The sequence below is a fragment of the Mixophyes fleayi genome, chromosome 12 (assembly GCF_038048845.1).
Source record: "Mixophyes fleayi isolate aMixFle1 chromosome 12, aMixFle1.hap1, whole genome shotgun sequence".
In the NCBI taxonomy this organism is placed as follows: Eukaryota; Metazoa; Chordata; class Amphibia; order Anura; family Limnodynastidae; genus Mixophyes; species Mixophyes fleayi.
This window is the reverse complement of record NC_134413.1, coordinates 82,933,745-82,957,769: the sequence shown is the minus strand read 5'-3', so window position 1 is coordinate 82,957,769 and position 24,025 is coordinate 82,933,745. Positions and strand designations below refer to the sequence as shown.

The following is a 24,025-nucleotide window of genomic DNA, read 5'->3' as shown; positions in this document are numbered from 1 at the left end:
TTCTCACACCTGCATGGATTCTCTGATGATTCATAAGATTTGACTTGCCTATAAAACATATCCCACACTCAGAACAAGGAATTTTTTTACCTGTGCGGCTTCTCTTACGTTTAGGAAGAGATGATTTAACTAAAAAACTTTTCCCAACCTCAGAACATGGACAGATGTTATCACATGTATGAGCTACACTGTGTGTACGAATATCTGAGTTGTCAGGAGAACATTCCTCATGATTAGCAAGATCAGATGATTTATCTCCACTGCGAAGTATTGGATCTATATTTAAGGTAATGGGGTATACTCCTGGAGAATCTTCTGTGATGATGTTGTGTTTTTCTTCTATTACAAAATCTGTAGATAAAAGAAGTCGATCCTCTGAGATATTCCTGCATTTGCATTCATCTGGTGGAAATAAAATAAATGTATAGATTATGATGCCCAACATTTTCATATTATGAGGCAAGTTCAGACTTTGGCAAGTAACATTTCCCAGGTATACACACTGCCCAGCCAGCATCATAGGACAGGGAAGCCTCATTAGCCAGTGACATTGTCCAACTAGACACTGCCCTCACACCCACATACACTGGAGCCTCGGAAACAGAGCGGATGGGAGATAAATTAGCAAAAAGTCCGGGCCATGGGTTTAAACTAATCTTAGGTCTCACACCCTTACCCAGAGCAGAGAAGACAATCAGGATATTGTAGGAGAATGGAGCAGAGCACAGATGGGTAACAGCATAAAGTTTAAAAAAGCTGAAGGTCAAAGAATGGTATAGAGACAGATCAGCAAATGAAGAGCATCCAACAGCATCGATTGGAGAGATGTTGTGCAAGATGGGTTTTGTGGTTGTACTTGCATATCTGCCAGAAAGTAAAGTTTGTGTGACGTGTATGTTGTGATATGGTGTGTGTGATAATCTGCTATTTTGCATTAGTATCACAGTGCTAAGCTGGGTACACACTACAGGTTTTTCACCCAATTATCAGGCAGATAACACGCTAAACGACCGCTAGGGTCGACATCACATTAGTGTGTATGCTCCCACGATCATTCTATCCTACCAAAAAACATTGTATCGTTTGATTTGATTTAGTAAACTGCCTAAAATTTGCCCACCAACGATGGAACGATGTCGGGCAAATTTGGAAGTGTGTATGCACTCACAAACAGCAGCGTTGACAGATCTCTATAGAGTCACGATCTTTTCAGCACATAGTTATGACAGATTAAGATCATAGATCGGAAGGTATGTTTTGAAGGTGTGTACACATAAATCGGCATGCCCATCGGCACTTTCAATCGTTGGTAATGATATGATGTGAGGAGGAGAACAGGAGTCTAATAGGGGCTGATGGCTCCTAACTCCCCCCCCCCACTGGACAGATACATTTTCCTCATTAGTTTGTACTGACAGAGGAGGGTGTAGAATAAATGATTGTTTTAATCACTGAATAAGCAGAATATGTGACTCTTTTCTGTAATAAGTGTTGACTACTCACCTGTGCTGATATCTGTAGGGATTTCCTCCTCCTTACACTGCTGATCACCCCTCACATACGTCTCTTCCTCTCCCTCTGTAATATCTACTTTAATATCAGTCAGGACATCATCCTAAATAGCCCACACAAAAAAAATATCATAATTAATATCCGATTTAATAAAATGATATGAAACTGAAGAATATCAGTGTATAAGATCCACACAGCTTTTTTTTACAGATCATATAATGAAAAGTCATTTTGGAATTCGGTGAGACCCTAAAATCTACCTGATACTCCCGTGTGGTAATCGGATTTACCTGTGTACAATCCTGTGAATAATGATGAGGACGGAGATATCTCTCTGGAGTATTTCTGTTACTGGATCCATCTGTAGGAAACACACAGTGACTGATTACATTGTTTATATAAGCAGAATATGTGACTCTTTTCTGTAATAAGTGTTTATTACTCACCTGTGCTGATATCTGTAGGGATTTCCTCCTCCTTACACTGCTGATCACCCCTCACATACGTCTCTTCCTCTCCCTCTGTAATTTCTACTTTAATATCAGTTAGGACATTATCCTACATAGCCCAGAAAATAATAAAAATATCATAATTAATAATATCTGATTTAATAAAATGATATGAAACTTAAGAATATCAGTGTATAAGATCCACACAGCTTTTTTACAGATCATATAATGAAAAGTCATTTTGGAATTCGGTGAGACCCTAAAATCTACCTGATACTCCTGTGGGATACTGGGATTTTCCTCTGTACAATCCTGTGAATAAAGAGGACGGAGATATCTCTCTGGGGTTTTTCTGTTACTGGATCCATCTGTAGGGAACATACAGTAACTGATTACATTGCTTATATGTGATCAGATCATGTGTGTATCCAAGTTGTTCTCAAAACGGCTCTCTCCTTTTACAATAAATTAAAGTCTCCTCTTACCCAGTGATGTGAGGATCTGGAGATTCTTCATCCTCATGACATCGTACAGACCCTTGGGCCCTTCTAAATTCTTCCATTCCTCCTGATACTTTATAGGACCCTGAAATACACAATGATACAGTCATCACACAGACACATCCCCTAATGTTACTGTATAATGTCCCATTCCCAGCAGTCACCTCTCCAGTCACCAGCTGAATGATATTGTCAGTCAGTTCCAGGATGTTCTGGTCATTGTTTCCCTGACATATCAACGAGTAAGGTTCAGGCACCGTGAAGGGGCTCTGGGTCCTGCTCAATCCCCCTAACACACAGGGGCGGATCCTGGGTGTCACACACTCACCAGAGTGGGTTAATTGTGCAAAAAGAAGATTTCTGTACTTACCATAAAATCAATTTATCTAAACACAGTTGGGGGACATTGCGAAGCATAGGGTATAGAGGGTGCTGTGGAGTCAAGGCACTACAAACTTGTCTAGCCTGCTCCCTCCTCTCTATGCCTCTCCTTTCTCTGGCTGGAAAGCTTCAGTTTATTTTACTAACCAAGTCGCAAGAGAGGGAGAAACTCAACCAAACAGAACACACAACGAGCTGTCAGAACCAACAAAACGGGTGGGAGCACAGTGTCCCCCAACTGTGTTTAGAGAAATAGATTTTACGGTAAGTACAAAAATCTTCTCTTCTCTAGCACAAACAGTTGGTTGATACTGCAGACCATGGGGACATTCCAAAGCGGCTGCTAAGGGTGGGGATGCTCAGACCAAGCGGCATGGAAAACTTTACGGCCAAAACTTGCGTCTTTAGAAGCAAATATTTGAAAACTGTAAAATTTTGTGAACATGTGAATGGAAGATCAAGTAGCAGCCCGGCACACCTGCTCCACCGAGGTCCCATGCCGCGCCAAAGAAGCACTAACTGACCTAGTGGAATGGGCAGTAAGACCAACCAGAACCGGCGCATCCGCAGAAACATAAGTCTGACGAATGGCAGCCATAATCCATCGAGAGATCGTCTGTTTAGTGGCTGGCCAGCCACGCTTCTGTACATCATACAACACCAGGAAGCTGTCAGTCTTCCTGACTGACCGCAACCGATCTACAGAAATCCGAAGAGGACCTTGTGTGACTAAGTCTGGACGGAGAGGCAATCTGAATGGGAGGCTCTATCGCCATTCCCAGAAGGTCCAACTACCAGGCTCGGCGTGGCCAGTCTGGGCCCACCAAGATGGCCATCACTCCTTCCCTTTTTAATTTCTTCAGAACCCTCAGGAGCATAGGAAGAGGGGTAAGCAAGCAGACCAGGTGAAACCACCTCAGAATCACCATGGAGTCCATAAATCCTACAGCGGGATCCCTAGATTTTGTGCAGAAGAGAAGAAGTTTGAAGTTCAACCGTGACGTAGACCAGATTTACCTCTGGACGACCCAAACGTTGAACTAGGAGATCAAACACCTCGTGATGTAGGGAGCAGTCTACTGGATGGACCTTGTTGCGACTTAGATAATCGGCCTCTCAATTGTCTATTGGGATGACAATTGTTGAGATCAATGGCATGCGTCGCTTCGCCCACAACATTATCCTGGTCGATTTCTTCATTTCTAGGTAGTGATGCTTGCAAGGGTTTCCACTTTATATTTTTGAGAAGGTCTCTTGACATGTCATCTATGCTAATTCTTTAAACCTCAATTCAAGGAGGTTTTTTTTAAATAGATTATCTGGCAAATTATTATTGCCGCCTTGATGGTTTATGTATGTGACTGCTGTTGCCTGGTCCGACTATATTCTGATCGTTTTCCTTGCAGAAAAATCTGTGCCTGGACTAGTACATTGTAAATTGGAGAGAGATGTCTCCAGAGAATTGAGAGGAACCCTTCCCAGCCCAACAAACTGTCGTTTGTGGTCATAATTATCCACTCCCACGTTTGGAACAATCGACCTATGGTGAGGTGCGACCTGTCCAACCACCAAGCAAGGAACAGGTGCACAGGAGAGGACAGTCTGATCATCTGCTTGTCCAGATGCAGATGGGAGTTGGTCCATTTGCGCAGGAGTTCCCACTAGAACGCTCAAGAGTAGGGCAGTGCCTTGAAGACTGAGACCATGGTGCTCAGTAGCTTCATGCGCTGCAACAGATATAACTCTCTTTTCCTCAAGAGGTCCCTTGTTTTTGACTGAACTGACTGAATCTGTCCTCTGAGCAGGAACACTGACACCTGGTGTCGAAATCCAGACGCAAAAAACACATTGTCTGCGCTGGGATGAGAGAAGAAGATGTTGGCAGGTTGAGTATCCAACCATAAGCCTCCAGGAAGGACATGGCTTATCTGGATGTGATGGGACAGGGTCTGAGAGGATGACGCTTTTAGAAGAAAATCATCCAGACTACTGTGATATCCTAAGAACGGAGAAGAGCCACCATTACCTTGGTGAAAACCCAGGAGGCTACCGCCCTGAACTGTAATGGTTGCCTCTTATTGCAATGCGCAGTAAGCACTGATATCCTTGCCATATGGGAATGTAAAGGTATGTGTCCAGAGAAGCCATGAATTCTCATTGTTCCATGGCCACAATGACCAACCTGAGAGACTCCATCTTGAAACCCAAGACTCTGACCTGCAAGTTGAGTCTTGAGATTCAGAAAAGGTCTGAAAGAGCCGTCTGGGATTTGAGCTGGTCTAACCTAGCTCCAAAAAGGGCGATTCCGTCAAATGGGACCGCTTCAAGAGTGGGCTTAGAAACCGCGTCTGCAGACCAAGTGCTCAGCCACAAGGAACGCCTGCCTACTATAATAAACGCAGAAAGTTTTGCGACAACTGAGTTAACATAGGATGCCTAACCAACAAAAGTCAGAGGCCTCTATGATATGATCCGACAAGAGTAATAACTCGTCCGTGTCGGAGCCGTCAATGGGGGAGCTGTCCTGGAGTCCCCTGGCTAACTGCTCTGCCCATGCTTGAATTGCATTATTGACATAGGCTGTGGACATGCCCGGCCTAAAAATACTGCACGCAGCTTCATATGCAGAATGGAGCAAAAACAAATTGAAAAAAAAACACATTTCTTGTTCGTTGCATCTTTAAGTGAAACTCCCCCTTGTACTGGCGAGGTAATTGTTCTAGTCAAAAAACAGAAAAAAGTCCTGCGCTGGGCTAAAAACTGTGATCCGGATGAATAAAGCAGCTGTAGTAAATAGGGGCAATTGCTAATCCCCGAACAAGGATAACCAAAACAGCAGGAACAACAGCGCTGAATAACACTCCGGAATCAATATTGTAAGCACAGGGCAGCACGGTGGCGTAGTGGTTAGCACGTCTGCCTCACAGCGCTGGGGTCATGAGTTCAATTCCCGACCATGGCCTTATCTGTGTGGAGTTGGTATGTTCTCCCCGTGTTTGCGTGGGTTTCCTCCGGGTGCTCAGGTTTCCTCCAACACTCCAAAAACATACTGGTAGGTTAATTGGCTGCTAGCAAAAATTGACCCTAGTCTGTCTGTCTGTGTGTGTGTGTTAGGTGATGTAAACTGTAAGCTGCAATGGGGTAGTGACTGATGTGAGAGTTCTCTCTACAGCGCTGCGGGAATTAGTGGAGTTATATTAAATAAATGATGATGATATATATATATATATATATATATATATATATATACTGTGGCAAGAGCCCGCTACTGCAGAAGCACACGCGTACAACTTCTTCCTTTTTATGGTTCTTTATGGTCAGGATGGTAATAAAGTTTTGACACCGTATACTTGCACAGCAATTATGGAGACCCTCAACGCTTACTATACATAGTCCAGCTCTCTGTCCAGATCAGCCAGCTAGCCCAGCATTGATCTCTCTGAACAATGAAACAAGCAGGGTTTTATACCTGACACTCCTCCCACAGGCCTAGCTTGATGGACAGGTGACACACCCACCTTCTCTTTAAAAGGAAACGCCCATCCCTGGCTCTGTTTAGACTATCAGACCCACCCTGTCTGTTTGCTGAGAGGAAGCAGCTTTCAAATCATGCAAGTAAACCAATTTTAAACTACACATATGTTTTTACCTGGTTTAATCTCCACCTAGGTACATAACTGTGCCAATGTTTTACTCTACTTCCCTGCTTTCTCTGCATATTGCCAGCTAAATGCCTCCTTTTGTTACAATATGTCACCAGGGTCTGCAGATAGCAGCTATTTATGTGCTCCTTGAGATAAAAAAGTAGTATGTAGGCTTGCATGCGGGAGGAGCAAGAAGATCAGGAAAATAGGGCTCGGCGCAATAACTTGCGCATCAGAGGCATCCTTGAGGAAATTGACCAATCCCTCCTTGGCCAATACCTGAAAAGACTCTTTGCGCGTATAACTCCTGCTACACCAGAAGACCAACTTCTCCTGGATAGAGCACATAGAGCTCTACGCCCTAGGTCTCAGGAACCTTCTCAGCCTCGGGATGTCATCCTTAGATGTCATTATTACACTACTAAGGAGGCGATCCTGCGGGAATCTCGGAAATCTGACGTAATCTCCTTAGATAATGCCTCCCTGCAAATCTACCAGGACATTGCCCCGATCACCCTCCTCAAGAGGCGCGAGTTAAAACCGGTGACAGCGATTCTCAGAGATAACATCCGATACCGCTGGGGATTTCCGTTTCGTATTCTCGTCTGGCACCATAACAAGCTCCACTCGGCTCAGACAATGGCGGACGCTGTCCGTCTTCTTGAGACTTTGGGACTTTCTGCCCCGTCCTCCCTCACTAAACCTTTGACACAGGGCTCAGATCCTAAATCCTTGGTCTCACCCTCATCAAGAAAGCTTCCAACTATTGAGTGGACGACTGTGACAAGAACCGCCAAACCTCCGGCCTCTGTTCCACCGCCCTGATACGTTATTGTGTTTTGCTTACTAGAAGTCATCTTGTTTACTGTCCCTTCTCTCTACACGACGGACCGCTGGTTTTCGGCCCTTCTCATGTTGATAAGAAGGAGTGATGTACCACTAAAAATAGATTGTTGGTTTTACTTTGTATCTCACTGATTCTGTGTTTTTGCTGTGTTATTTTTTTGTTTTTCTGGGTTTTTGTTTATTTTTATTTTTCTTTAACGGTTCTAGAATTTGGCCTTCTGCCCTATTCTTTGCTGCCTTATTGGATTGCGAGGCAAAATAAGTTACTTCTTATCTCTCACGACATTCCCCTTCCACATACCTCTCCTTCTAGCTGACCTGACCCTGGCGTGGGGGTAGCGTGGTCGTCCACCTCTTCCAGTTGGGATCACAGGACCTTTACCCGTATCCCTGACCGCGTCCCCGTAATGGGGTTTCTACCCTTGCCAGGCCTTTACGTGCCATTGGCACATTCCCCTATTTTTCCTGGCCGGCATTGTGGCCCAGATGTGCTCCCACACACTGGTCCAGTCCACTTCCCTACCACCCTTTTTTCCTTGTCCCTCCCTTTCCTTTTTTCCTTCCCTCAGGCACATTTTGATTTTATTTGTACTTATTACTGCAATGCTAATGCCATGTATCTGGTTTGTTCTCTCCTAGCTCGTCTGACTCTCGCTGGAGGACCTGAGGCGACCCATTCTTCTCCGGAGTGATGACTTTTAGGATTTTCTCCCTGAACATCAAAGGTTTGAACAGCCCCCAAAAACGCACAACACTCTACCTCACACTTAAACAACACAAGGCCGATGTAGTCTTTATTCAATAAACACACTTTACTCGTCACTCCCACCCAGAATTGAAGTCCAGACTATATCCCTTTACTTTCCATGCTTGCGATCCTAGACAGAAAAAACGGGACGTAGCAACTCTTTTTGCTTCTCAAGTAACGTTTGAGATGCTGACATCCCACTCTGACCCGGATGGCCGTTTTTTAATCCTAGTGGGAAAACTTAACAATACCCTGTGTACTTTAGTTAATTTGTATGCCCCGAACCAAAACCAACGTTCATTTTTTGCTTCCTTAGACTCCCTGCTCTCTCAGGTCCGCCAGGGAGAAGTGATTATGGCCGGGGACTTTAATGCTGTGGTAGATGACACTGTTGATAGATCTTCTAACACGACTGCCCCCGCCGGCTGCTCTGAGTCTCGTAAATCTAAAGCCTTGGCATCCCTCCTCTCTCATCATCTTCTCTTTGACTCCTGGAGAATTAGAGAACCCTCGTCCCGAGACTATACATTCTATTCTTCGGTTCATGGATCTTATTCGCGAATAGACATGATCCTCTTCAGCCGCGATCTATCCCTAAAACTTCAGGCAGCTCACATCCATCCAATGGTCTGGTCTGACCACTCCCCCATATCTGCTGATCTCGCTGATATAGTTTCCCGCCCCCGCCCTGCTACGTGGCGCCTCCACTACACCATTCTGCACGACCCGCAACTCACCCTTGATTTGCGGAATCTTTTAGATGAATATTTTCTCCTAAATGGCCTTCCAGAAATGCCCCCCGCATCCCTCTGGGAAGCCCATAAGGCGGTGATACGGGGTCATTTGATTAGCATGGCTTCACGCCATAGGAAATTAACAATTCATAAGCGCACCTCATTAGCTATCCAACTTCAGACTCTGGAGCGACAACATAAACTCTCCCAAGATGAAGCTACTTTGAACAAACTTCTAAAAGTACGTTCTGATTTGAATCTCCTCCTCTCAGAATCCACAGCGGCTGAAACAAACGTTTTACGAGAAGGGAGACAAAGCAGACAGGATCTTGGCCACTCGTTTGAGGGCTCAAACTTCCCAAAATAATGTTATGACCGTGAAATCGGCCTCGGGCTCCCCCATACACAGCCCTGATCAAATAGGACAAGAGTTTCAGAAGTTTTACTCTGCCCTATATAATTTAGATAGCTCAAATCCTGGAAGTACTCCCCCCAGCTGAAATCATAAAAGCTTTTCTAAAACAAGCAAACCTCCCCACTCTCTCCCACGATTCGGCCCAACAACTAAATGAGAAAATCTCGTCAGAGGAAATACTGGATGTTATTAAAGCACAAAAGGCCTCTAAGGCCCTGGGCCCAGATGGCTTCATCGCAGCCTATTATAAAAAAAAATCCCAGACCCTGGTCCCCCACCTCCGCACCCTGTTCAATGCTGTCTTGCAAGGAGCTCCATTCCCTAAATCAATGTTGGAAGCACGTATAGTAGTTATACACAAGGAGGGGAAGGACCCTAGTGACTGTGCGAGCTACCGTCCTATTTCCCTCCTTAATGTAGATGTTAAGATCTATGCAAAATTATTAGCCACTCGTTTGAATACAGTCCTTCCGGATCTGATCCATTATGATCAGGTGGGATTTATCCCAGGTCGTCAAGCCAGAGATAATACCCGTCGAGCAATAGATATAATTCAAATAATTAATCAGAGACGTCTCCCAGCCCTGATGCTCTCTTTGGACGCCGAGAAGGCATTCGATCGGATTTCGTGGGACTTCATGTTTCACGCTCTGAAGACGTATGGCTTCTCGGCTGAATTCCTGACGGGAGTCTCTGCTCTTTACAATTCTCCCACCGCTAGGGTATTGGTTAATGGCTCGCTTTCTGATCCTCTCTCCCTTTCCAATGGGACGAGACAGGGATGCCCCCTATCTCCTTTAATTTTTGCATTGGTTATAGAGCCCTTGGCAGCAATGATTAGGCAGTCGGCTTTGATAACGGGTGTGGAGGTGGGACCCCGGGAATTCAAGGTCTCTTTTTTTGCGGATGATATACTGTTCTCTCTCTCACGAACCCCCAAGACTCTTTACCCGCCCTATACAGGCTCATCGATGAATATGGTCTTCTCTCAGGCTATAAAATTAATTTTGCTAAATCAGAGGCCATCCTCCTACACGCTCCCCCTCCCCTCCGTGCCACCCTACAGGCTAATTTTGCTATGCGCTGGCAGGCGAACAAGATCAAGTATCTTGGGGTCTATATCACCTCTTCCTATGACCGATTATATAGAGAGAATTTTCCTCCCCTTCTCATTAAAATCAAAAAAGACCTAGAAGTATGGAGGAGATGAATCTGATCCCCAAACTTCTTTACCTCTTCCAGACTCTACCGGTGAAGGTGCCGGATCCTGTGTTTCGGGACATACATTCCTCTTTCCTCAAATTTGTCTGGCGTGGCAAGCCCACTAGAGTCTCAGTAGCAGTAATTAAAGAGCCCACGACCCAGGGAGGAAGAGGCTTTCCAGATGTTAAACACTATTAGTTGGCGGCCCATCTGACACAGGTTGCAGTTACATATGTCCCTTACCGGACTGTAGCATGGGTGGACTTTCTGCAGACTGGACAGGCCACAGGGGGCCCCTTACTCCAATCGCTCAAATTTTGTTTGTCCCTATGGGACTCGTCCCTGCTCAAGCACAAACTATCCTCCCTTATTTCACCTCTAACTCCCCTCTGGAGCAACCCGCATTTCCCCCCAGGTGGCCAGCCACAGCAATTTAAACTCTGGAAACGTGCGGAGATACGTGTGGTCTCGGACCTGGTGGTTAACGGAACTTGGGCCTCTATCTCAGATCTTCAGCAAAAGTTTGAATCTTTTTGCCCGCTTTTCTTTGAGTACTTTCAGGTCCGACACTTCGCTATGTCCTTGCCTGCCTCTGACACTCTTAGGCCCCTCACTCCCTTTGAATACATGCGTTTACATTCCCCACTCACCAAAAGGATGGTGTCGAGGATTTATAACTGGCTAACAGATATCCTTTGACACTCCAGGACGCCATGAACGTGAATGGGAGAGGGATCTGGGACCCCCTCCAGATGAGTCTTGTTGGGAGGAGGTCAGAGAACAACAGATCACTAAGGATCCCTGGTTGTTCCTTTTCTCTCGCCCTATCCCTGATGAGACCGCCCCTTCCAATAAGCTGATATCCCACATACCAGCTTCTGGCATATTACAAGCATGGAGAGTATTACATGCTACCTTCACGATAAATCTTACAACTTTGACAAGGTTTGGACCCCGTGGTATCTCCAGCAAAGCCGTAGCTGTTTACCTCCTTTGGCTCTCTCGTCCTCTAATGGTACATAAACTCTGGGCCATCTCCGGATCCTCCAGGTTGGTCGTCGTGCACCATGGGTAAGAGATCCATATATCTTGCCGTCTACTTTTTATTTTCTTATTTATTTTATAGGTCGTTATTCTGTAAATATGCTGCTTACAACCTCCTTTGTAAAAGGTATGGTGATATACGTGCCTGTCCTTCCCAACCCTCCCCCCCCCCCCCGTTCCCCCTCCTTAACCCATTTTGTTTCATGTCTCTTTCCTACCCCTTCCTTCTACTATAAAAATCTAAAATAAGAGGAGACATCTTGTTGTCTTAAAACAGTTGGTTTTTACTTGTTTGCTCTTTTCTATGCCGTTTCCTCTTGTAACAAATAAAGAGTTTAAAAAAAAAAAAGTAGTATGTAGACAAAATGCAGTATTTTAAAGACATAAAAGTGCTGAAAAGATAAATATACTATATATATATACACATATATATATATATATATACACATATATATATATATACACACATATATATATATATATATATATATATATCACATACACACACACACACACTATATGGACAAAAGTATTCGGACACTTGACCATTACACCAACAGGGACTGTAATGACATTGCATTCAAATACACATACTTTTATATGGAGTTAGTCCCCCTTTTGCAGTGATAACAGCTTCCACTCTTCTGGGAAGGCTTTCCACAAGATGTTGGAGTGTTTCTGTGGGAATTTGCCCATTCATCCTGTAGAGCATTTATGAGCTCAGGCACTAATGTTGGACGAGAAGGCCTGGCTCGCAGTCTCTGATCCAGTTCAGCCTAAAGGTGTTCGATGGGGTTGAGGTCAGGGCTCTGCGCAGGACAGTCAAGTTCTTCCACACCAAACTCATCAAACCGTGTCTTTGTAGTCCTTGCTTTGTGCACTGGGGCACAGTGATGTTGAAATAAAAAATGGCCTTCCCCAAACTGTTGCCAGAAAGTTGGAAGCATAGTATTGTCCAAAATGACTTAGTATGCTGAAGCATTAAGATCGCCCTTCACTGGAGATAAGGGGCCTAGCCCAAACCCTGAAAAACAGCCCCATACCATTATCCCTCCTCCACCAAACTTCACAGTTGGCATAATGCAGTCAGGCAGGTAACGTTCTCCTGGCATCTGCCGAATCCACACTCGCCCATCTGACTGCCAAACACAGAAGCGTGATTCTTCACTCCACAGAACACGTTTCCATTGCTCCACAGCCCGGTGTCTGTGTGCTTTACACCACTCCATCAGACATTTGGCATTGGTCTTGGTGAAGTGAGGCTGCATGCAGCTGCTCGGCCATGGAAACCCATTCCATTAAGCTACCGTCGCACAATTTTTGTGCTTACATTAATGCCAGTGCAAGTTTGGAACGCTTCAGCTATGGAATCAGCAGAGCGTTGGCGACTTTTATGCACCATGTGCCTTAGCAGTCCTTGAGCCCGCTCTGTGATTTTACATGGTCTACTAATTTGTGGCTGAGTTGCTGTTGCTCCTAAACGCTTCCACTTTCTAATAATATCACTTACAGTTTGACCTATCACAGTACCATGCTTGAAGTCTCTGAGCTCTTCAGAACGACCCATTTTGTAACACAAATGTTTGCAAATGGAGACTGCATGGCTCAGTGCTTGATTTTATACACCTCTGGCAACGGGTCTGATTGAAACACCTCAATTTAATAATTAACAGTTGTGGCCAAACACTTTTGTCCATATAGTGTATGTATGTCTGTCTCTCGCATATATATATATATATATATATATATATATATATATATATATATATATATATATATATATATATATATATCTATCAACAAGGGACCAGAATGTATGTAACATATAAAACTGGTGACTCTTTAAATATTTGTAACAGCTCCCGTCAACCTATACAATATATCAACTTTTGAAAGATGGATATAATTGTAATTTCCTCTGAAATAAGACGCAAACAATAAGCCTCACACACACACTCTTATAAACAATTAAATTGCAAAAAAAGAGCATTTTAGGAAAGTAAAAACCTGTCCTGTTGGAGGGGTACAGCAGATTTCAGTTCTTACGGTGAGAGATATGGCACAGAAAGCTCCATATGGCTCCAGGAAGAAGGGGAGGAGTCCAGGACCTCACCTTCCTATACAGAAAATGGCTGCCCCCGTGTCCAAAACGTAGATCTTCTCCTTTAACCTGTGCACCCTGTGTGAGGTGCAACTCTGCAATTCAACAGAGATCTGCTGTGGCTGTTTCTGGTCCGGCATTGCTCGATGACTAGATGGGACGGAACGCCACCGCAGCACCTGTCTGCGTGCCGAGGTCCCAGCTGTCAGCACTAACAGCTCAGAGTGACTATCACTTATAAAGAACTTATGGTATAAGTTTATTTCAAGGAAATAGCGCAGGGCACTTATGTATATCATTGCATGTACTGATTTTACTATATCATGTGGCACTTTGTAGAGGAATTGCATTCATTTTTTAGGTATTCATTTCACATACAATAAACATTGGTTGAGGAAGTCTTTTGTGTATTTTGGTATAGAAAATGTCTTGTTTAGGGTTTTGTAACTTTGTTAGAGGAAATCTCCAATTAGGCATATGTGAGGAGGGAGTCTGTTTTGCGGATAGCAGGAAATGCTAAACAAGTCTATTCAATGTGATTGACGAACACTTGGATGCACGGCAGGGAACCGTGGCCTGTATCTTGGCTAAAGTGAAAGCAAATCTCTAATCAATGGGATTCAGGATATCGCAGAAAAGTGTCAATTTTGTTAAGTATAAATAGCATTTAAATCCATGTTTGGGTAAACATATTGCATCCTGTTACTAAAAATAACTCAGACTTCAGGGGGCTGGCTTACCCTGTGAGGCTGTGTCCAAAACTGTATAAAACAGCCCTGGTTTGTACTGAATGTATCATTCTCGTTTCTTCTGACCTCTGCATCACTGGTACCTTAAACCGGTGTGAAAGCAAATAAACATCACTTGCTTCAAAGACCTGCTTGACAACGTCTTCCATGCCGAAATCCTGTGACCTACAGATTAGACCCAAAATCGAATCCATTCCCGGCTGTCTGAGGTTTGGACCCAACTTTCCAGCACCACTGCTCTGCCCGCTACCCAGCAGCTCTGGCCAGTGTGATAGGCCAGGGGGGATCCATCCACAGCAACCCTGATCCATAGGAAGAGGTCAGGGGTACCAGCCCAGGTACACCAGCAACGGAGTACATTAGCAGCGTCAGTTACCCAGAAGGAGACCAGTGCTGGCAGCATTGTAAGCCCCTCCTACTGCGGTTAGAGGGCGCACTTGGGATAACGTAAGGGAACGATGGCAAAGTAAGCCCAGCCGGTTCCCACCAGCAACAGATAGGGTGATATAGGCGGTCCCTCCTGTCACACTCACAAAGCTATGAATGAACTAAATAGTAGCCGGCTATGCTGTGGGGTGAGAGAGCTGTCAAAGCTACTCACCCTGCCTCAGGGTCCCGGGGTGAAGGAAGACCGCAGGCTGTCCACCCCTTGGGAGGCATCCCTGAGCCCAGGAAGATTTCCCCCCTAAATAAAAAGTAAACTAAATAAAATAAATTGAAATTAATAACGTAAAATCCAGGGCTGGAAAACATGCCTGACTCCTGAGGGCACTAAAACTAAATTAAGTACTCCCTCCTGTGGGAGTGGTATAGTAGGGGAGGAGCTACATACATATTTAACTGTATAAGTGCCTGGACTCCCGGGACCACCGACTATACCCCTATGTCTAGCAGTGTCCCCCAATAGGATGTAAGATATATAAAGCATTTCTTGTCCATTTTGCACATATAAAAAAAAAGTTCAGGAAAATGGAAATCATCCCATAATTGTAAAAATTAGTTACAGCTAAAATTTTAGGAAAAACTGAAAATATTAAAGTCTCCGATAGTGATAGGAAAAAAAATAATACACTGTATCTAATGCAATATATCCAACATCTGTGAAGATTGTGGGACTGATACTTCTATCTGAGACTGTCTACCTGCTGCTCATTTACAGCTGTTCAGGGGGAGACGACTGAGGCAGAGCAGAAAGTACCAGAGTGAGAATGGTCACCATCCTGTGAGCCAGAGAGGATCATGGGAAGAATAAACTATAATATAAAAACGTTTCTATAGAGGATCTCACAGAAGCTAATGGCCACAAATAATATTGTGGGCTACATCCTAATGCACACTTCTGATATACAAAGTAGATTTAGAAAGTGTCCTAGTATTTCTCCAAGGCTGGAGTCATGTGGGTCTCTGTAACCAGGGTCATAGAGTCACTCTCCCAGAATCCCTCACATCTCCAGTCATGTCCCTGTTTTATTTATATCAGTAAGAATGATGTCACTGTGACATTCCCAGAATCCCTCACCTCTCCAGTCATGTCCCTGTTTTATTTATAGCAGTAGGAATGATGTCACTGTGACATTCCCAGAATCCCTCACCTCTCCAGCCATGTCCCTGTTTTATTTATAGCAGTAAGAATGATGTCACTGTGACATTCCCAGAATCCCTCACATCTCCAGTCATGTCCCTGTTTTATTTATATCAGTAAGAATGATGTCACTGTGACATTCCCAGAATCCCTCACATCTCCAGTCATGTCCCTGTTTTATTTATATCAGTAAGAATGATGTCACTGTGACATTCCCAGAATCCCTCTCACCTCTCCAGTCATGTCCCTGTTTTATTTATAGCAGTAAGAATGATGTCACTGTGACATTCCCAGAATCCCTCACCTCTCCAGCCATGTCCCTGTTTTATTTATAGCAGTAAGAATGATGTCACTGTGACATTCCCAGAATCCCTCACATCTCCAGTCATGTCCCTGTTTTATTTATATCAGTAAGAATGATGTCACTGTGACATTCCCAGAATCCCTCACATCTCCAGTTATGTCCCTGTTTTATTTATATCAGTAAGAATGATGTCACTGTGACATTCCCAGAATCCCTCTCACCTCTCCAGCCATGTCCCTGTTTTATTTATAGCAGTAAGAATGATGTCACTGTGACATTCCCAGAATCCCTCACCTCTCCAGCCATGTCCCTGTTTTATTTATAGCAGTAAGAATGATGTCACTGTGACATTCCCAGAATCCCTCACCTCTCCAGTCATGTCCGTTTTATTTATAGCAGTAAGAATGATGTGACTGTGACATTCCCAGAATCCCTCACATCTCCAGTCATGTCCCTGTTTTATTTATATCAGTAAGAATGATGTCACTGTGACATTCCCAGAATCCCTCATCTCTCCAGTCATGTCCCTGTTTTATTTATAGCAGTAAGAATGATGTCACTGTGACATTCCCAGAATCCCTCACATCTCCAGTCATGTCCGTTTTATTTATATCAGTAAGAATGGTGTCAGTGACATTCCCAGAATCCCTCACATCTCCAGTCATGTCCCTGTTTTATTTATATCAGTAAGAATGATGTCACTGTGACATTCCCAGAATTCCTCACCTCTCCAGTCAGCAGGTAGATGATCTCCAGGGTGAGATCTAATATCCTCTCACTCCTGTCCTTGTCCATCCTCAGGGAATCAGTGATTTACACAGATCGGGTTTCACCTTCAGTTGACTTCTAGTAAAAGATTCTCTGGTTCCTCTCGGCTCAACGGTCTAGGAATAAATAGAATAATCATTATAAACATCACAGAGCAGACATGTCACATAATAAAATAAGAAACACTGAGGGCCTCATGTAGAGTTGGATGCATGAGCATTTTCTTTGCGTAAAATACGTATTTCTGTACTTTGCGCAAGAGTAAATCCGTATGTAGAGTGAGACACATATTAATGTTAGAGAGGCTGAACAGGAATGGGGGGAGTGCAGAACAATTTGTCCTTCATGTAACACCCCTCTATAATAAATCCTTCATGTCCATAAGTAGAGATGTAGGCAGCCTCGACTGGCCTGCCGGGGAGACGGGCTATCCACCGGTAGGCCCTGCCGCATTGAAGCTCCGCCCCCTCCGTTGTTAGGGCAGAGCTTCAATGCGGCCGACTCCCGACGGCGACACTTCGGTTAAACACACTACAGTGCAAGTGTAGAGACCCGCGTCTGGGCGTCCTGCACTTGTGCAGTAGTGTGTTCTTCAGTTTCAGCAGGGGAATGAAGAGATGATGACGAATCCAGCCACCCAGAGGAGCAAGAATGAAGGACGCTGGAGCTTTGCACAGGTAAGTGCGCGCCCAAGGCAGCAGGCATGAAAGAGGAAGAAGAGGGGCCAAAGCAGCATGGAGGGCGCAGTGAGATCATAGGGAGGCACAGCATGGTGATGCAGGGGCACAGTAATGTGTGTGTGTGTGGTCGGTGGTGGCTAACTAATGGGTGCTATTTTGTTTGTGGGGTGATATTGGGGCAATTTAATTTTATAGTGGGGGACTATTAATTTAAGATGGGGGTGGTTTGGGGGCTATTAATTGAATGTGGGGCTGAGTTTGCGGAGCATGAGGTCTATTTATTAATTGGGAATATGAATTATATAATGGCAGTGACAGTTGCAGGAAATAGGTATATTTATTATACATAAATGCTATTAATTTATTGCTGGGCTTGTTTGGAGGAGGGAAATAGATTTATTAAATGGGAATACTCTTATTTTAATGTTGGGCTGGAGGAAGGCCTAAGTATTAATCGTGGGTCCTATTGATTTAATGCCGGGGCTGGTTGGAATTTTCTAAATGCACCCATTTTTTTTTTTCTAAATAGTGGTCCCCAAGATTCCAGGATCCAGACAAGCTGCAACTAAAGAAACCAGCAGCCACAGGTGGTAACAAGAACAGGTAGGACAGTCTGTCAAATGTTATGATTCTAGTGGGACAATCCCGATTTTTGGTGACTGTTCTGCCCAATCTAAATGGCAGATCAAGATTGTGTACTCTTTATATACACACTGCATTCTTTATATACTACACTATGGTGCTAGCTGTCCTTCGTGGGCTGGCCACTCCCCCTCTGATATCTGGTCTCGCCTCTTTGATGGCTGGCCACACCACCTCTGGTGGGCCATTAGCATTGCAGTCCCCCAGTGGGCCCTTCATGCCCCCAGTCCGACACTGGATGTAGGATATGGACTGTCTGCGGTGTGAGGATGTATCAGTGGAGCTGTGATTGGTTGCTGCCCTGCAAAGAAGATAGTGGTACCGGCCCTAAGGGGAAAGCGAACGGGGTGAAGCCTGGTGGGATCTATAGGTGGTGGGGTGTTGTAGGTGTTTGTCACTTACTTCTTAATCCTTTAGATTGATGACATTGTTGAAAGATGTTCCTCTCATTTGGTTCTCTGTCTTCCTGTTCTTAGTTTGGTGCAGCAGTCCCAAAATAAAGTGCTTGATGATATTGCTCTTGTTGGGTATTGGTGCACTTGTTCCGTGGATAAGTCCTGAAGTAGTTTGTCCTGTTGTAGAAGCAGATGGGAGATGAGTCACAGAATGTGGGTGAAGTATTGGATCCCCCTAAAAAAAGATGGAAGTGCTGATATTTCTTTCTCTATCTTAACAGAGCAGTTGAGACTCAGGGAGATGTGTTGAGCAAACGTGGTGAATGGGAGCTATCTAAGCAGTGGGAAAAACAATAACCTGGTGATGGTACAAGTAGTAGGACACAATCTATAATGGTTAGGTATGTGTATATGTTATGGGGGCAGCTATAGTACAGGTCACATGGGGTGAGTCTGTTGTCTGTAGGGTGAGCTCCACCACTGTGTAACCTATATAGGAAATTTGGTGCCGAGTGGCTGCGCTCAACAGAGCTCCTGAAGTAATGGGGAGGGCAGGAGCTGGGTGACACAATGCTGCTGGTTGTGGGTGTCTTCAAATTCTACGTGTTTCGTCCTGTTTGTGGACTTCATCGGGGATATAGTTTAAGTGATTGTGTAGTAGGAATGGCAATGTGTAAATAGCTTGTAGAAGGAGGAGGGAGGCGAGTGTGGGAGGGGTAGAGGGGGGTTCCGGACACTCTGTATTGAAGAGTAATGGAGGGGATCCTGATGATGTAGATGTCTGTGTATGGTGAGGGGCAGTATCTAAGGGACTCCATAGGTGTCTAGGGTAAGGGCAAGTGGGTCGCTGCAGATGTGAGCAGAGGACTAGGACCTGCTCAATTCTGATAGCATATAGGAAACACTGTCAGTCATAACCCGCACACTGTGTAATAACGTGTATTAGGGTATATGAGGTGTGAAAGCCCTGTAGGAGAATACTACACAAGGAGTAGGAGCGGCTCCTTACATAGCCAGGACTAGGGCGACAGTTCTGGACCTACTGGTTCACAAATTACAGATCATACTATCCAAGTGATCATCATCACCATTTATAAGGTGTCAGATTCTGTAGCACCGGACAATCATCGTACAGATATGACAAACATGACTACAATAAGAATTATGACTGATACAGATAATAACAGTGACATGAATACAATTAAGCATAACAACATTTCTTGGATGGTGTCGAGCTAGCATTACTGGAGAATTAACAATACGACATAACAACAAAGTTGTACGACGGGGGCTACTATCCAGCACTAGACAAGCTACAGTCATGGCCAAAAGTTTTGAAAATGACACAAATATTATTTTTCACAAAGACTGCTGTCTCAGTTTTTATGATTGTAATTTGCATATTCTCCAGAATGTCATGAAGGGTGATCAGATGAATTGCAATTCATTTCAAAGTCTCTCTTTGCCATGACAATGAACTTTATACCAAAAACAACATTTCAACTGCATTTCAGTCCTGCCACAAAAGGACCAGCTGATATCAGGTCAGTGATTCTCTCGTTAACACAGGTGAGAGTGTTGACGAGGACAAGGCTGGAGATCACTCTGTCATGCTGATTGAGTTAGAATAACAGACTGGAAGCTTTAAAAGGAGGGTGGTGCTTGAAATAATTGTTCTTCCTCTGTTAACCATGGTTACCTGCAAGGAAACACGTGCAGTCATCATTGCTTTGCACTAAAAAGGCTTCACAGGATACTGCTGCTAGTAAGACTGCACCTAAATCAACCATTTATCGGATCATCAAGAACTTCAATGAGAGAGGTTCAATAGTGAACAAGGCTTCGGGACGCCCAAGAACATTTAGCAAGCACCAGGACATCTAAAGTTGATTCAGCTGCGGGATCTGGGCACCACCAGTGCAGAGCTTGCTCAAGAATGGCAGCAGGCAGGTGTGAGTGCATCTGAATGTAGAGTGAGGCAAAGACTTTTGGAGGATGGCCTTGTGTCAAGAAGGCCAGCAAAGAAGCCACTTCTCATCCACCAATTGGCTTCCTCTGCAGACTATAAGAGTCTCCTCCTACACTCAGCGAATTGCCAGTGCAACACTTTCCTAGTTTCAGACTCCTGCTGCTTCAATCCTGTCTGTTGTATACAGATCTCAACCATCATCCTTCGTGTAAATTCAGCTTCACCCTGTTTGCTGTTCTATGGATTTCTACCATTAACTCTCTGAGTGAGTTTAGATTCATCGTGTATGCTGTTATATGAACTGCAGACCATTAGCTCTTTGTGTGAATTTAGCTTCATCCTGTTGCTGAAATAAATACTTTGGTTATTTATTCCTTGTGTGGATTCACCTTCATTCTATCAGCTTGTGTACAGACTCCAGCTGTTATCTTCTGTGTGGATCCTCCTCTCATCAATCTATTCCCGTCTCTCCTACTGGCTATCTAGGGTAGTAGGTTGTTCTGAGTCATCCACCTTCTGGAGCCATCTCTGTGTCTCGGGGTACTGACTTCCAGTTCCAGGCCTAAAACAGGTTCTGAGTTGTCCAGGGCCAGTTACAAGCTTAGTCTGTTCAGGAGGTTACCACCCCTGTACATCCTCTGCCTGAGTTCTGAGTCTTCCCATTCCTAATTATGGTACTATATTTGCCTGAGTCTCTGAGTTCTTGGAGGTACTGAGTCATGGGTCATGGGTTCAGGTCCACCCTGTTCTTTCATCCAGGTTCCAGTCCATCAGCTCCGGATTCCAGGCATTTATTTCAGTACGGAGTCCAGTACAGCATTCCTCCTCCTAACCTCCATTATATAGGATTAGAGCAAGCTCTATGAGCAAGGCAATCATCCAGCCTCCCAATTTCCACTACGTCCCTACCACAGCTAGCCCCAGGGGTCCTGAGACGGATCTCAGAAACACTATTGCAGTGACAGACTCTTTGTATAAACTTAATGTAATTGTCAATAAAAGCCTTTGACACTTATGAAATGCTTGTAATTTTACTTCAGTATACCATAGCAACATCTGACAAAAAGGTCTAAAAACACTGAAGCAGCAAACTTTGTGAAAACCAATACATGTGTCATCATCAAAACTTTTGGCCATGACTGCATGTGTTAGTGGTACTTGGTGAGGGGTGGTTGGGTAGGAGGTGATAGTAGGGGGATGTGGGGTAGTGGGGGTAGAAGGAGGGGGAGGGGGATGGGGGCTAGTCTCCAGCACTAGACAAGCTATGTGTTAGTGGTACTTGGTGAGGGGTGGTTGGGTAGGAGGTGATAGTAGGGGGGATGTGGGGTAATGGGGAGTAGAAGGAGGGGGATGGGGGCTAGTCTCCAGCACTAGACAAGATATGTGTTAGTGGCACTTGGTGAGGGGTGGTTGGGTAGGAGGTGATAGTAGGGGGATGTGGGGTAATGGGGGTAGAAGGAGGGGATGGGGGCTAGTCTCCAGCACTAGATAAGCTATGTGTTAGTAGCACTTGGTGAGGGGTGGTTGGGTAGGAGGTGATAGTAGGGGGATGTGGGGTAATGGGGATAGAAGGAGGGGATGGAGGCTAGTCTCCAGCACAAGACAAGCTATGTGTTAGTAGCACTTGGTGAGGGGTGGTTGGGTAGGAGGTGATAGTAGGGGGATGTGGGGTAATGGGGGTAGAAGGAGGGGGATGGGGGCTAGTCTCCAGCACTAGACAAGCTATGTGTTAGTAGCACTTGGTGAGGGTTGGTTGGGTAGGAGGTGATAGTAGGGGGATGTGGGGTAATGGGGGTAGAAGGAGGGGGATGGGGGCTAGTCTCCAGCACTAGACAAGCTATGTGTTAGTGGCACTTGGTGAGGGGATGGTTGGGTAGGAGGTGATAGTAGGGGATGTGGGGTAATGGGGGTAGAAGGAGGGGGGTGGGGGCTAGTCTCCAGCACTAGACAAGCTATGTGTTAGTAGCACTTGGTGAGGGGTGGTTGGGTAGGAGGTGATAGTAGGGGGATGTGGGGTAATGGGGGTAGAAGGAGGGGATGGGGGCTAGTCTCCAGCACTAGACAAGCTATGTGTTAGTGGCACTTGGTGAGGGGTGGTTGGGTAGGAGGTGATAGTAGGGCCATGTGGGGTAATGAGGGTAGAAGGAGGGGGATGAGGGCTAGTCTCCAGCACTAGACAAGCTATGTGTTAGTGGCACTTGGTGAGGGGTGGTTGGGTAGAAGGTGATAGTAGGGCGATGTGGGGTAATGAGGGTAGAAGGAGGGGGATGGGGGCTAGTCTCCAGCACTAGACAAGCTATGTGTTAGTGGCACTTGGTGAGGGGTGGTTGGGTAGGAGGTGATAGTAGGGGGATGTGAGGTAATGGGGGTCGAAGGAGGGGGATGGGGGCTAGTCTCCAGCACTAGACAAGCTATGTGTTAGTGGCACTTGGTGAGGGGTGGTTGGGTAGGAGGTGATAGTAGCGGGATGTGAGGTAATGGGGGTCGAAGGAGGGGGATGGGGGCTAGTCTCCAGCACTAGACAAGCTATGTGTTAGTGACACTTGGTGAGGGGTGGTTGGGCAGGAGATGATAGTAGGGGGATGTGAGGTAATGGGGGTAGAAGGAGGGGATGGGGGCTAGTCTCCAGCACTAGACAAGCTATGTGTTAGTGGCACTTGGTGAGGGGGTGGTTGGGTAGGAGGTGATAGTAGGGGGGATGTGGGGTAATGGGGGGTAGAAGGAGGGGGATGGGGGCTAGTCTCCAGCACTAGACAAGCTATGTGTTAGTGGCACTTGGTGAGGGGGTGGTTGGGTAGGAGGTGATAGTAGGGGGGATGTGGGGTAATGGGGGGTAGAAGGAGGGGATGGGGGCTAGTCTCCAGCACTAGATAAGCTATGTGTTAGTAGCACTTGGTGAGGGGTGGTTGGGTAGGAGGTGATAGTAGGGGGATGTGGGGTAATGGGGATAGAAGGAGGGGATGGAGGCTAGTCTCCAGCACAAGACAAGCTATGTGTTAGTAGCACTTGGTGAGGGGTGGTTGGGTAGGAGGTGATAGTAGGGGGATGTGGGGTAATGGGGGTAGAAGGAGGGGGATGGGGGCTAGTCTCCAGCACTAGACAAGCTATGTGTTAGTAGCACTTGGTGAGGGTTGGTTGGGTAGGAGGTGATAGTAGGGGGATGTGGGGTAATGGGGGTAGAAGGAGGGGGATGGGGGCTAGTCTCCAGCACTAGACAAGCTATGTGTTAGTGGCACTTGGTGAGGGGATGGTTGGGTAGGAGGTGATAGTAGGGGATGTGGGGTAATGGGGGTAGAAGGAGGGGGGTGGGGGCTAGTCTCCAGCACTAGACAAGCTATGTGTTAGTAGCACTTGGTGAG

General features: G+C 45.4%; 1 protein-coding gene across 3 annotated transcripts in view; it reads right to left on the bottom strand.

The window, feature by feature from the left end:
• The window catches only part of LOC142108564 (uncharacterized), a 625,828-nt gene that overhangs the window by 124,869 nt on the left and 476,934 nt on the right, over positions 1-24,025 (bottom strand). For 2 of the 3 annotated variants that reach the window (XM_075192322.1, XM_075192325.1), the window contains exons 2-4: positions 18,705-18,932; positions 16,939-17,096; positions 2,447-2,546 (exon numbers count right to left, since the gene is read on the bottom strand). In XM_075192322.1, the coding sequence (XP_075048423.1) occupies positions 2,447-2,546; positions 16,939-17,007 (169 nt within the window). In that variant the 5' untranslated portion in view covers positions 17,008-17,096; positions 18,705-18,932. The remainder of the gene's footprint in view (positions 1-2,446; positions 2,547-16,938; positions 17,097-18,704; positions 18,933-24,025) is intronic. The other variant, XM_075192323.1, reaches the window with a different exon arrangement.